This window comes from Coregonus lavaretus, assembly GCF_964263955.1.
Source record: "Coregonus lavaretus genome assembly, chromosome: 11".
Classification (NCBI taxonomy): domain Eukaryota; kingdom Metazoa; phylum Chordata; class Actinopteri; order Salmoniformes; family Salmonidae; genus Coregonus; species Coregonus lavaretus.
This window is the reverse complement of record NC_139998.1, coordinates 21,091,045-21,106,440: the sequence shown is the minus strand read 5'-3', so window position 1 is coordinate 21,106,440 and position 15,396 is coordinate 21,091,045. Positions and strand designations below refer to the sequence as shown.

Genomic DNA, 15,396 nt, shown 5'->3' with positions numbered 1-15,396 from the left:
TTTCCCAAAGCATTTCAAAAGATGCACTCTCATGGCCTTAACAGGTTTTTATCCCGCTTCTGCTTAAATTTAATGGGATCTGAGACGGTTGCCATTTTCATCATTCCGAAACGTGGTAAAAACATGGTTCAAATACGAATTGGTTTAGGGAGCGGAAGGGGTAAGGTAAAAGGGTAAGGTAAAATCACATTTGTGATAATAGCTTGTATAGTGGAACTCCTGTAATGCCTCGACAGTTAGGCAGCATATAGAAGACATGACAACATGTGCCATTTGCTATTGTGACGTTGTTCTTTCCCACAGATGACACAGAGCGGGTGTTTTTCTCAGGAGCTCGTATTTCTCTGGCTCGCTTCCTCCCTCCATCAAGCTTGGAAACACCTGCCCACTCCCACATTCTGCTTGCTCACTTATCTCTGTCACATGATTCTGTTTATGAGCCACCAAGCTTGTACACCTTGGCCAATTGTTGACCTACTCCGCTGCTGCTTGCCTGGGCCCTTCTGGTCATAGAGACACACACTTTCTACAACAGTTTTTTCCTTGGCTCATCTTCTTTCTCGCTTTCTTTCTCTAAAGGGGAATATTATTAACTCTTAGGTTACTCCACCATGCTGTCTCTCTTGTCTTGTTTATGGTGCTGGGAATAAAAGCCCCATTGTTCAGATCATTGTAAAAGATAACTTTGGCATTACTGTCTTTCACTTGCACGCTCTCACTGATGCACCGGACAACTGTATCATTCCCGGAGCCCCAATAATGTCTAGGATACTGCTGCACTACTCCAGAATAACGTTGTTTTGCTGTACAGATGGGAGTTTGCTATGGGATCGTTTTGGAGCTCTCAACCTCTGTAGTTAGCCTCTATTGTCCAATACAATGCATCATTTATTTTTCTGCTGTTTGAATTTCAATATATTCTCTGAAGCACTCTTTTAAGTAACATTTAAGTAACATTTTGCCTATACACAACAATTTGTGACTAAAATATGCTCAGTCAGGAAAAAATATCTGAAATCCACTCTCACTCCTGTACTGCTGATAAACGCACAAACTCATCCGCTGTACTCGTCCAGAGCACTCTTTGAGAGGGGGAAAAAAGCTCACTTTCTCGCTGAGCTCAGCTCATACAAGAAACCTCACACCGGGGATGTTATTGGAGCTGAATACGGAGCAGGTTGCAATACCAACGGATTGAGCCACTCTAAAATTCCCAAAATGTATCCTTCCCTCTGTTATTAAACGCAGCAGAGATAATTCTGGATATTTTTTCCAATCCCATCACTGTTGTAGTTTTGTGCTAATGGCTACTTGGCTACGGAAAATAGGGGCGGTTCTAGTTGTGGGTTTCATGACCCTCGTTATCAGTTTGCCCAGGTTCCTCTGGGCACCATTCCTCTCTGTTCCCTCCTGAGATGGGCACAGCAGATGGCCTACAACAGCTGCAACAAACAATTCAGAACAACACTCATGACAAACCCCAACCTAACAGCTTGGGCCATCTTTAGATGCCACTTGTGGAGTGTTGTGTATAGCATAACTACTGCTCGTCTCAAGTCCTGCATGTGACTGAAGGACAAACTAGTTCCAAAATGGCTAGTGATAAAACAATACCCAGGTATGTGTTCTCACAGGTAGAGCAGTTAAATGGGCATGTAAAACTGCGCTGCCACGCCCTCACGCATATTCTAAAGAAAAAACACCCTGCATAATCCAAACTCCAAATTATGTTTATCATATGATTTGATCTACTTGATAGTCTTTTCAATTTCAGTTTAAATGGACTTCTTTCTATATATATTTTTCCCTCTCTATCCATCCCTCTCTCCCTCTCTATCCATCCTTCTCTCTTTCTATCTCAGCAGAGGGTCTTCCTCAGGTCTTCTACTTTGGGCCCTGTGGGAAATACAATGCCATGGTGTTAGAGTTGCTTGGCCCCAGTCTAGAAGACCTCTTTGACCTCTGTGACAGGACCTTCTCTCTCAAGACAGTCTTAATGATGGCTATTCAGCTGGTAAGTAAAGTTTGCATCCAAATGACAAAAGCTTGTTGTCGTGAATTATGCCCATGTATCTGTTCTGATTGTACGTCCCAGTGTGTCCACTCGTGTTTTAATGATAGTTTTTTGGTGTGCGTGGAGTTGTGTGTACATCTTTTTTGAGTGCATGCGTTTGACCGTCACACACTCTCCGTTCCTCAGCTCTCCCGGATGGAATACGTCCACTCCAAGAACCTCATCTACCGAGACGTGAAGCCCGAGAACTTCCTCATCGGGCGGCAGGGGCACAAGCAGGAGCACATCATCCACATCATCGACTTTGGCCTGGCTAAAGAGTACATCGACCCAGAGACCAAAAAACACATTCCCTACAGGGAGCACAAGAGTCTCACAGGGACCGCCCGCTACATGTCTATCAACACCCACTTGGGAAAAGGTAGGGCTACAGTACTTCTCCCCTCTACCAGACAACTAAACTTGTCTCAACTTCCCTGAGTGGTACTTGCATGGATACAGTATAGGCTATTCTCTCATGTTTGATTGGCTGAACTCTACAATTTGAAGGGCATTGCCTTTGAGAATTTGTGTACACATAGCCGGGGAAGTCGTTTGGGGGTGCTGCACATTTTTTCCGGGGGGGGTGGGGGGTGTGGGGGGGGGGGGGGGGTGGTGTGACGAAACAATGAATTTCCCTCCCCAAAAATATTTTTATTTATGAAATAGCGCGGTGCAGCTGCCTTCACTTCACAAGGAAGCAGGTGAGTAGTGCTGGGGGAGCCTGAGGGAACTCACTTTTTTCTACTTGAGAATACACTGAACATTTATTCAGAGCAATTCTAAATAAATAATATTTAATCACCACAAAAAGTCAATTAAAACACGATACAATTACAAACCAAATACATATGTAGGCTACAGCAGCCTAGAGGTAGGTCAATTGTGGTTTCAGCCTTGTCTTCTCTCTGGCGAATGATGAACAACTGTAGGCTACATGTGTGCTCTGTTGCAGTTTCACCGGTAAAACATTAATAATTATCATTCATGATTGACAGTGATGATGGCCTATAGGTATGCCTAACTTGGTGTTTGAGGATATAAAAAATATAAAATGTTCTTGAGACAATATATGTGGGCATAAGCAGACGTTGCAATTGGAGGATGCATTTTATGCATATTTTATAACAGGGATCTCCAACCCTGTTCCTGGAGAGCTACCATCCTTTAGGTTTTCATTCCAACCCTAATCTAGTGCACCTGATTCTAATAAGTAGCTGAATGGGGTTAGTAACAACTGGGGTTGGAGTGAAACCCTAAAGGACGGTAGCGCTCCAGGTACAGGGTTGGATAGCCCTGTAATGATAGGCTATTAAATAGGCTATTATCTGTCGGTACAAACCTTGATTGAGGAAATGATGACGTCATTTACATATTTTTTGCGGCTCCCTCCTCTGAAAAAAAATAGCACTACACCACTGCAAGTAATATCTGTGGTAGGTCTGTTGCCGGTGATGTCTGTAAACTGCATGTGTTCCCCGCTGGCTTCATTCATCTGAGCAGAAGCCAAAATACAATCTTCCTGTGCTCATTACGAACAGGGTAAATAAAGCACCTTGAATGACAGCACCATATGGACAACTCAACCGTTCACCTGGAGACTTCGTGCCGCTATTTTGATCTGACATTGTGTCATAGCCTACACTTGGATTAGCCTACACTGTAATTCATAAAACTGAACTGGATTATTTTACCGCACTCCAATGCATGCACGATTTATGCAATAAACTGAGATACTGTATATTGCGGCGCCATTATTGTTTTTGGGCTGCGCTACAGACGGCTATATCGGTCTGCTAAAACAGGACTAGTAAAAGCCCAGTGAACTACTTTTGTAAAATATTTATCCAGATTTTTCAGGGGTTCCTTCAGCACCCCTACTTCCCGCGGCTATATGTGTACATACATAGCATTTAATGTCACTAAACCAGAGGTCATTCAAATTCAGAAAGGTTCTATTTTGTTCCTAATTTGGAGCTGAATGCATTGAAAGTCCTACATAAGCCATAAGCCCCAACACAAGGGTATGGTAGGTAGGTTAAACGTCGGTCACAGCTTAAAGCGGACACCCCTCCCTTTTGTTTCAGAGCAAAGTCGACGGGATGACCTGGAAGCCCTGGGCCACATGTTCATGTATTTCCTACGAGGGAGTCTGCCATGGCAAGGACTCAAGGTAGGGGAGCTAGGCATGATATCAGCTGGGTTGTGTTCAGTAGGCACAAAATGGATAGCACTATCTGAATTTGTCCAATATAGAAATGCTCATTTTTGTTTTCTGTTGCATAACATTTTGCTACGATGTGCTCTAATAATGATCACAACCCAGATATTAGGAGAGTGTGATGCACTACTAGTAGTGATTCACAGAGGGGAAGAGGGAATGGTAGCCTAAACTAAACAGAAGAGCAAAAAAGAGGGAGATTGAAAGACTGGCAAGGAAGAGCGAAGGCAAAATGTAACATTCGGGTGAAGGGAGGGGAAAGGAGTGAGAAAAGATAGCAAGAGTGTGTTTGAACTCAATTTGTACCTTCTACCTACAGGCTGACACCCTGAAAGAGCGATACCAGAAGATTGGAGACACCAAGCGCAACACTCCCATCGAGGTCCTCTGTGAAAGCTTTCCAGGTATTGCCAGTCTTCCTTCCTGACCCTGACACTAGTGCATGCCTTTCCTAAAACACACGCTCTGCACTGCATACGTAGTAAAATGGCAGTAAATAATCGCAATAGAATATACAAGAGCAAGCTGTACTGAGAAATGGGCTCAAGTGAGCAGAAGATGATTCTTGAAGGAAAGGCGCATCGGGGAGGGATTGGAAAAGTATGCACTTGCAAGACAATGTTTGCAAATGCTTCCTTGACCTTTGAAAGCTCAATGACCACATTTTCCTCCTTTATCTGTTCTGAGGATAATGGCCTTATCTCTCAAGTACATCTGTTGGTATGGATCAATTGTGTTCCACAAAAAATGTATTCTACTTTGTTACATAAGGTGCTGCAATTCCATGCAACCATGCGGTCTTGGTGCAATCTATTGTTAGGTATGACTAGATGGAGCTCTTGTTTTGCCTGAACCATGTTGACTGACTGTGTCGACCCCTTATAGAAGAGATGGCCACGTACCTGCGCTACGTGCGGCGGTTGGACTTCTTTGAGAAGCCCGACTACGAGTATTTGAGGACTCTGTTCACCGAGCTGTTTGAGCGAAAAGGTTACACCTTTGACTACACCTACGACTGGGACGGCAGACCGATTGTGAGTAGCTAGTGCTCACATGCTAAATAGCATAAGTGTAGGCTCACAATAGTCATATAGGGGCTATTGAAAGAGACTTGTTAACTGTTCAGTCCTGTATGTTTTGGTATAATAATAACTTTATTTGTGTACCGTTCATAGCTGGAAAGTCGTGAAATCACAAGTACAATAGACATTTAAAACACAAGTGAAAGGCATACAATACTGTAAAACTAGTTTTTCAAAGAAGACACTTCAGACTTTTGGGCAGCTCTCCAATTGAGCCTTTTTGTCTCTCTGTCTCTCGCTGTCTCTCTCTCGCTGTCTCGCTCTGTCTGTCTGTCTGTCTGTGTGTGAGTGTGTTATATTTACTTTGTTGTTTCTGCTCCAATGGTCTCTCTCTCTCAGCCTACTCCAGTGGGGTCTGTCAACGTGGACTCGGGTGCGTCTGCCATCACGAGAGAGAGCCACGCTAACAGAGACAGGCCCTCTCAGCAACAACCCCTACGGAACCAGGTAAACACAGTAGTCTCACTCAGCAGTTCACTTCGGCTCTGCCTGTTTATCTGAAAATGGCAATAATTTCAAGAAAACTACTAAAATCCTATTCATAAATCAACAAATCCTCTTGGAAAATGAGATTTTTTTGGCGCCACTTCATGAATGCAATTTCAGTTTATTTTTGCTATAATGTCATCAACCCCAATTGTTCTACTCAATTCCATTTCCACTCCTGTCAGTTGAATTGGACAAGGAATTTCACCATAGGAGAGCCAATCCAGTTCCCAAATTGACAGAGATTGAAATGGACAGTTGTCACAAAGTGCTTATACAGAAACCCAGCCTAAAACCCCAAACAGTAAGCAATGCAGATGTAGAAGCACAGTGGCTAGGAAAAACTCCCAAGAAAGGCAGGAACCTATGAATAAAGTGAGAGGATCGAATCAGCAGGTCCGGGAGAAGGTAGCACAACTGGTGAACAGGTCAGAGGTCCATAGCCGCAGGCAGAACTTCAGAAACTAGATCAGCAGCACGACCAGGTGGAACGGGGACAGTCAGGAGTCGTCAGGCCAGGTAGTCCTGAGGCATGGTCCTAGGGCTCAGGTCCTCAGAGAGGGAGGGAGGGAGGGAGAGAGGTAACCTAAGATCACACAGGACACCAGATAACAGGAGAATTATATCAGACAGGACAGACTGACCCTAGCCCCCCGGCACATAGACTATTGCAGCATAGATACTGGAGACTGAGACAGGAGGGGTCGGGGAACACTGTGGCCCCGTCCAAAGTTACCCCCGGACAGGGCCAACCAGGCAGGATGTAACCCCAACCACTTTGCCAAAGCACAGCCCGCACACCAGTAAAGGGATATCAATAGACCACTAACTTACTACCCTGAGACAAGGCTGAGTATAGCCCACGAAGATCTCCCCCACCACACGATCCTGAGTACAGGAAGGATGTGAGCAAGCCAGTGACTTAGCCTCCGTCATAGGGTCAGAGATAGAGAATCCCAGTGGAGAGAGGGGAGACAGCAAGGGTGGTTCGTCACTCCAGTGCCTTGCCGTTCACCTTCGCACCCCAGACTATATGCAATCATAGGACCTACTGAAAAGATGAGTCTTCAGTAAAGACTTAAAGGTTGAGACTGAGTCTGCGTCTCTCACATGGATCGGCAGACCATTCCATAAAATGTTTTGCTGTATATGAGAAAGCCCTGCCTCCAGCTGTTTGCTCTAGGAACAATAATGAGGCCTACGTCTTGTGACCGTAGCGTGCGTGTAGGTATGTACGGCAGGATGAAATCGGCAAGAAAGGTAGTAGCAAGTCAATGTAATGCTTTGTAGGTTAGCAGTAAAATCTTGAAATCAGCCCTAGCCTTAACAGGAAGCCACTAGCACTGGAGTAATATGATCAAATGTTTTGGTTCTAGTCAAGATTGTAGCAGCCGTATTTAGCATAACCCTGCCAGCCACACACGGACAATCGATAAGCATTGCTTGCTTGAACACCATATACACTCCCCTCCGTATTATTTGGACAGTGAAGTCAAAACTTTCAATTTGGCTCTATACTCAAGCATTTTGGTTTTGAGATCAAATGTTTCATATGAGGCAACAAGCATAGAATGTCACCTTTTATTTTAGGGTATTTTCATACATCTGTTTTACCGTTTAAAAGGTGACATTCTGTACTGTCGCCTCATAAAACATTTTATCTCAAATCCATAATGCTGGAGTATAGTGACAAATTAAAAGTTTTAGCTTCACTGTCCAAATACATACAGAGGGGAGTGTAATTGTATAATTGACATAGAGTGAGCTGCAAAGCTGTTAAAGGTTAGTGTCAATGCTATAGAGTTGCATGATTATGGTTTTAGGATTGTCTAAATACATCACATTTGATCTCAACAAGCTTAATAGTTTACACTACAGTACATCCACCACCATTTAAATTAGTACAAGTAGTAGAACATAGTTATTTTCCAACTTGATGGCTCTGCTTATGCTCCACACATTTCAAGCCTTCCTTTAAAAAAAAACATTGTTTGGATTTGTGCTATTTGGCAAAAATCATAGTTTTCTGCATATTCGCTTTTGGAAAAAGACAGAAGCAAAGGAGCTTTCAGGTAAAAAATAGGGCTCCTAGCATGTAGTCTCAGCTGATATTTCAGATGAGTTGCTGTTGGCACCAAAATATCTTGTCCATATCCGCCTCTGCCTGACTGTGTTCGACCGGAGAGGCATGAAGAGCCGCAAAATGAATTTCTCCACTGGAAGTCCTCTAGCTTAGCTCCCGACAGGCAGGGAAGCTTGTCTCAAATCTGATTGGCTGCAGCTTGAGTGGTGATACTTGATTGTCCTATGACTGCGTTGCGTGAGTGTGTTGCGTTGCGCCCAGGAGTCCCAGACTAATCTCTAATCAGTGCTCCACCTGTGCCACCATTGGTGCTACAGTATGTGCCAGAAAGAGATTGTGAGATGGAGAGACAGAGAGAGTGCGAGAAGCAATTGATATGGAGGGGGGATTTAGGTGGAGAAAGAAGGGAGTAAGCGGAAAGAGATGGAAGGTGAAGAAGGCAGAGTGGACTTGAAGGAGAGAGGGAGAAAAGAGGAGAGAAATGAGAGGGAGAGAAGGAAACGTCCTTGGTTTTGAGGAGGTCAACTTATATCACCCCATCAGTCTCTCCAGGCACAAGTCGTTTTATTGAGCCAGGGCTTCAGACCTGCGAGACAGGAGATGCCAGCCAGTATGAAATTAACTCAGTGTTTTCCGGTTGAAAGCTCCCAGACTGCATAAGTCACCTGCCAAAACTCCTGCCACAACTCTATTAGCAGCTAATCCCTCAATGTCCTGTCACGTACAACCTGTCCTGTCCAGGGGAACGGTGATGAAAGAATTACAGGGGGACCAAGCAGATCCTGCCTGGCCCAGACTTCTCAATCAATATAGCCAGGATTCAGGACAAAGAAACAACGCAGGTCTCTTAGGGAAGACACCAGGGTTATAAAATAAGGAAATACAAAAAAGATGAAGATGTCAAACATGCATACAGGGTTTCTCTTAACTGGCTAAAAACATTTTGCTTTAAATACACAAATGTATCTAATTTTAAAGCTATTGTTTTTTTCCTTGACACGGCTTACTTTTTTGTTTTGATCTGGTTGTTCTCAATTACTTACACGTATTCACGGCTTTGCCACACGTCTCACCTCTGCTTTTCTTTGTTTTGTTTTTCTGCGCTGCATCGCCTCTCGGCGCCTTCCTCTCTCGCTCACTCTCGGCCCACCCACGTCTCCCTCCGCCCATCCGCCTCCACAATCAACCAACCAGATGGCTGCATCAGACCGCAGAGGAGCATGGGATGCACAGCCCCACCGGCAGACAAATTCCTCCTACCTGAGCAGCTCCCACCTGGCCGCAGACAGGCATGGGGGCTCTGTGCAGGTATACACCAACCAACCACGGAGAGACTCGAATGCTAACTACCTGTACACTGGCTGGCTTTCAAAACAGAAAACCTGCTTCATTCCTATGTCCTTGATAGCCCTCTAGCCCACAGATCCAAAGGGACAGAGTAGATGAAAGCAGTTGAATCGCTAGGTGGGGCCATTGCCACGTTGCTTGCACCACCTGTTCTTTGCCCTTAAGATAAAATATGTTGTGCTGTATATGTGACGCTGTTCCACATGTTGAACAGCAGAGGCTGTTATGATGATCAACAGCGGAGGCTGTTCATCATGTTGTGTTTCTGTGTTTAGCAGCAAGAGAGGAGAGCAGCTCATACACAGCATCAAGCATGCACTCTGGAGGAGGCAGACAGGGAGAGACAGGTTCACAAGGCCCATCAGACAAGCACGTTCACTCACACTCGATCAAGAACCTTTCCCAATAAGGGAAACCGGTAGTAAAGGGGTAGCGGTAAAGGCTAATAAGCCGGATAAATGGCACCACACATGGATGTCTGGAAATGGCTAAGCTGTATGGAGGGAGATTGGTAACTTCACTTTAGTTGATGTTTCTGTTGTGAGGGCCTACATACTACTGTCGTGTGTGACCGAGCAGGCGAGATGCCATAAGCATTCATTACAGCTGATGTCATCATAACAGCTTATGACAACTGGCTTTATGCTAACTTGACACTATTTGTTGTTGTTAAGATAGTTGGCTAGGCCTACTGCGAGCTAGCATACAAATGTAAGTAACAGTTATATGTTGTGACAGTGTTAAGTCAGTTGTCACAAGATGCGGCAGGTAGCCTAACGGTTAAGAGCGTTGGACCATTAATCGAAAGGTCGCTGGTTTGAATCCCGTAGCCGACTAAGTGAAAAATCTATCTGTGCCCTTGAGCAAGGCACTTAACCCTAATTGCTCCTGTAAGTCGCTCTGGATAAGAGTGTCTGCTAAATGACTAAAATGTAAAAAAATATATAATGTAATTATGGCACTTTGGGCTATATTATGATCATGACAGTGTTTGGTTGACCTTATGATGGAGTTGTCAATGTTGTCATTGGGTATTTTTCCGTTTTAATCCTCCTAGCAGAATGATCCTTATTTTGGCTTGACTGATATATCGTTTTTCCTCATGTGCCTCAGGTGGTAACCTCCACCAATGGGGAGCTGAACGCAGACGACCCAATGACGGCCCATTCCAACGCACCTATCGCAGTGCAGGCCGAGGTGGAGGTGGTGGAAGAGGCCAAGTATGTATATGGCGCTTCGTCTTCTGTTGCAGCTAGCTCTCTCTCTCTCTCTCTCTCTCTCTCGCTCTCGCGTTCTCGCTCTCTCACTCTCTCTCTCTCCCTCTCCCCATCTCTCGCTTGGTCATTGGTCTCTTTCATTTTACATTTACATTTTAGTCATTTAGCAGACGCTCTTATCCAGAGCGACTTACAGTTAGTGAGTGCATACATTTTCATACTGGCCCCCCGTGGGAAATGAACCCACAACCCTGGCGTTGCAAGCGCCATGCTCTACCAACTGAGCTACAGGGGACTCTTTCAGTAGCACTTTGTTGTTAGTTGTATTGGAAGACAATTTATGACAGCAAGTGGTATTTGGGGTAATTTCTTTACCACGACTCTTGCTCAATCCATGAGATTGACTGACTGTCCAATCCCAACAAGTTTGAAGCTCAGTAAAAGAGGATTAGATCCAATAAATCAAACTGCTTGAGTCAGGATCAAATCATGTCCAACCAAGTTGTCTCTTGTGGATGGAACCTGTTGGGACCGGATGGGGTTTTGATGGGGATCTCCTGACAAACTGATAATCTGCAACAAATCCAAATTTGGTTCAGTTACAGTTTTAATTACAAAGTTAAATTGCAAAGTTATTAAGGTGATCTAAATTATCTTATTAAAATGTTCTGAAAATATACCAACTAGCTAAAACAAAAAATAACAAAATCAAAATCCCCATCCTTGTTTAGTAAGAAGCTGTTCAATCATCATTTCAAAATAGTTAATAAGTACCGTATACCTAACTAAACAGGTGACTTTTTTTCACATTCAATGTCATATAGTAGATTTACATATGTTACCTATTCTGATTATTCTCTATTCCTAAAAATCAGTTGACAGTTGAGTTTACATTGTATAATATAGGTGCTCTGTCTCTCATTCACATTTGTCTCTTTGTTTTGATTGTTTCCCTTGCATGAACTGCAATGATTGTCCTTTCCTCCACTGCCCAGCCACGGTTTTGTCTCTTACCTGTGTGTATGTGCGTGCGTGCAGTTGTACATTGCACAAGGACTATCTTAGTCGTTGTCCCTCTCTTTCTCTCTCTACATTATTAATATGTCTTTTCTCCTCACACTCTTTGTAGCTGCGTGAAAATGCTCAACCTGTGGTGAGTCCCCGCTCCCATGCACATCAGCCATTCAAAAGGGAGTGGACTAGACTAGCACTAAACTAATACCAATTCTTGGCTTCACCCCTTCCATTAAACAAATAACTATGTTACTTTCATATTGGGTTTTAGGCTTCTCACATGGAGTGATTAACATCCTTTTCACACTACTGAGAGGAGCTGAAGTATGATTATGTAGCTCAAAGGTAAAGCTTTTGAGAGTTTGTCAAGTGAACAGGAAAGACAAAGGCCAGGGCCACACAAAGATTTTGTATCCATCAAGAACGGATTTGCGAATGGCGTTCCTATAGGGCTCGCAAAGATCTACAACGTTGACTCTACAGTTCTCAACTTGCGTCGTTGTACAATCTAATTGCAGAACATTACAGAAATGTTTAGTGTTTTGTGCCAGCTGGGTAGCATACAGAGTCTGGGTGTATTCCCTCCCCATTGAATGCTTGCTCTCTTCCTCACCGTCACACTCATTCTTATAACTGTTAAATGTTCAACGTCCATTCTTTATTACCTCTTTAACCCATACGTGTCACTGTTGGGTTTGTTTACAAGCTGACATTTGAATCTTTTAAGTTGTGAGTTGAGTGCAACATGAGTCTAAGGGATAGTAGTGAGAGATATACACTGAGTATACCAAACATGGCAGACTGACCAAGTGAATCCAGGTGAAAGCTATGATCCCTTATTGATGTCACTTGTTAAATCCACTTCAAATAGTGTACTGTAGATGAAGGTTAAAGAATGATTTTAAAGCCTTGAGACAATTGAGACATGGATTGTGTATGTGTGCCATTCAGAGGGTGAATGGGCAAGACTAAATATTTACAGTAAGTGCCTTTGAACGGGGTATGGTAGTAGGTGCCAGGCACACCGGTTTGTTTCAAGAACTGCAACGCTGCTGGGTTTTTCATGCTCAACTGTTTTCCATGTGTATCAAGAATGGTCCACCACCCAAAGGATATCCAGCCAACTTGACACAACTGTGGGAAGCATTAGAGTCAACATGGGCCAGCATCCCTATGGAACGCTTTTGACACCTTGTAGTTCATGCCCTGACGAATTGAGGCTGTTCTGAGGGCACAGCCTCAATTCCTTAGGTGTTCCTAATGTTTGGTATACTCAGTGTAGATTGCCAAGTAACTATCCTTCCTTTTCTCCCTCTTCACATTCCTTTCTCCTCAGGTGCTGTTGCTTCTTCAAGAGAAAACGGAAGAAGAACACTCCACGGCAGAAATGAGCTCCTGCTACGTTGTCCGGTGTCGCTGAGCGGGTTTTGTTTTAAGGAAACGAATTAAGGGACATTTCCGGTTGTAGTTGGGAGAGATACTTTTTCTTACGAGAGATATGCGATTCTTAATGACCTGGACCTACTGAATGACCTTCGCCACAGAGACCTTTCTTTTCTTTCCCTCTCGGTGGCTGAATGAATAAATTACTGAATTTGACCTTTGACCCTCCCTCTGGATACCAGAGGACACCCGAGGACATCTCTTAATCTTCCTCTCGTTTTTTTCCTTTTCTTTTGCTCAAGCGGCGATCAGTCAAATCTCCCTCCCTCCCTCTCTTTGAGGGAGTAAGGAGACCAGTCTAGCAGCCTATAGACCCCACATCTTTTTTTCTGTCTTGCGTCTCTCTCTCCCGCTCTCTTTCTCTCTCCCCATTCACCAAACCCTCTCACATCCCCAGTAAAATGAGGTCTTAAGCTGTCCCTGATTGTTTGCTTTTTGTTCATGCATATTTATGTCTGTACATATGTGTGGATGTATGAATGTGCCCTAATGGTTAATTGATTCATATGCCACCAAGCCCCTCCCACTCTTAGCCCTGTTTGACTGTCTTGGAATTGTAGGAGATATTAGGGCGATTCCACGCCAGGACAGCCTGAAAATATTTTGGGAGTATCACATTGTTCTTGCAATTCTCACATAGAAACTTCATTGGAAGGAAGAATGTTTGACATGCTTTTTACATTTGTATCACCAATATATATATATATATATATATTTTTCATAATGAAAGTGGCTCTCTGGTACTTTTGAAGATACAGTATGACACATTTTATATATAGAAATTTACATTATAGGTCATTAACCAATCACATCCCTCCTTTAGGATTGCACATTCAGCAAATCACCAGCAGAGGGAGTTCCCTTTGAATCAATTTTCCCATTGTTGGTGGTGCTTATCAAATGTATCATAACTTAAACATTTGCGGAGAGCCCACTCTGGAAATGTGATATACTTGTTGAGTATATTGTTTCAAACAATGTCCTAAAATGAGATAAATCTAAAATTGTATTGCAGAATCTAGACATACTCCATATTTGAGAGCACACTATAAGGAGTATAATGACACCAAGATGTTGTCTGTATCATGTATTGTGCATGGATCATAGGGTCTTACAGGAGGCATGTATAGGTCTAAAAAGGGCCTAAAATGGCCACTTTCATCATGATTTTCAAAAAAACAAAATGTGATACAAATGTAAAAAGCATGTCAAACATCCTTCCTTCCAATGAAGTTTCTGTGAGAGAATTGCAATCCGAGTTACCCAAAATATTTTTGGGCTGGTCTGGCAAAGAATCGCCCATTATAAATAATACTACAAAGTCCTAAAGTAACATCTTGCTCCAAACCTAGACACCTCTTCATGGCCCCTCATAGATCTGCAGAGATGTGACAGGTGTAAGCAATATGTTAATAGTCCCACCTTTTCTTCTGGTTGGCTAGGTGAAGTGTCCACCACATTGCTCAACACACATCCAGTTCTTTCACATCTATAAGGGGCCATTAAGAAGGGTCTGCGGGTTTATTTGGGGTTGGGCATAAGTAGTCAAAGCAGAAAGAAAAGGTAGAAAAGGAGGGAACAGCGAAAGACAAGCACTTTCCTAATGAATCCCTGCCAGAAAAAAAAGTAAGTCACTACATTTGCCTGGTGCCTCCATATTGTTATTAAAAACAACTAAAAGTGCTAATTAGAAGGATAAGCAAGAAAAATGTAAGACAGCAGTTGGTGAGTGACCAAAGGGATGTGTGTGGACAGGGGACCTATTATGTTACCAGATTGGGATTGAATTCTGAAAATAATTTGTATTCTAGATCCCTGTGTTTGATGCACTGTTCATTATAACAAATGCACATCATTGCTTGTAACCCACTCGCTCCTTTTCAACTTTAGGCCTTGATCTATTCTACATTTTTGGGGGAGACAATATATCGCCAATAGATCAGTTACGAGTTGCATTTTGCATTCCTTTTGGTAACATTGCACGTACCCCTAAACTGGTCCCTGTTATCCACAAACACTTAGATTTGTTTCTTTGTCTGTGTGGATTAAGGAAAAGTTGCTTCTAAATGCTGATCTAAGGTCAGTTTAGCTTTTTTACCTCTAATGTTTAAGGCTAGGATTGGGATAGAATAAACTGATCCCAGATGTGTACTTCGGAGCAGCTTCTACCTCCAGTCTGTCTGTATACAGAATCTGGGAGAAGGAGAACAGACTTAGCTCCCCCATTGACTTAGATGCTACTGCTCCCTCTTCTGGCCTTACCATGTAATGCCTTAATCAGACCACCTCTCCTCAGAGCCTATCAGGATAGGTGTCTGGTCACTGCAACAACATACCAGCCAATAAGAAGACATGCATGTTGACTAGTCTGATTCCTATAGAGCAGTGTTTCTCAACTCCAATCCTGGGGTACCATCTGGAGTTGCATATTTATGTTCTAGCCCTGCCCT

General features: G+C 43.4%; 1 protein-coding gene across 1 annotated transcript in view; it reads left to right on the top strand.

Moving 5' to 3' along the window:
- The window catches only part of LOC311137069 (casein kinase I-like), a 62,487-nt gene extending 49,122 nt beyond the window's left edge, over positions 1 to 13,365 (top strand). The window contains exons 5-13 of the mRNA XM_084171399.1: positions 1,863 to 2,014; positions 2,201 to 2,435; positions 4,141 to 4,226; positions 4,594 to 4,678; positions 5,160 to 5,308; positions 5,696 to 5,803; positions 9,120 to 9,233; positions 10,386 to 10,492; positions 12,840 to 13,365. Of these exons, the coding sequence (XP_084027525.1) occupies positions 1,863 to 2,014; positions 2,201 to 2,435; positions 4,141 to 4,226; positions 4,594 to 4,678; positions 5,160 to 5,308; positions 5,696 to 5,803; positions 9,120 to 9,233; positions 10,386 to 10,492; positions 12,840 to 12,894 (1,091 nt within the window). The 3' untranslated portion in view covers positions 12,895 to 13,365. The remainder of the gene's footprint in view (positions 1 to 1,862; positions 2,015 to 2,200; positions 2,436 to 4,140; positions 4,227 to 4,593; positions 4,679 to 5,159; positions 5,309 to 5,695; positions 5,804 to 9,119; positions 9,234 to 10,385; positions 10,493 to 12,839) is intronic.
- The last annotated feature ends 2,031 nt before the right edge of the window (positions 13,366 to 15,396 follow it).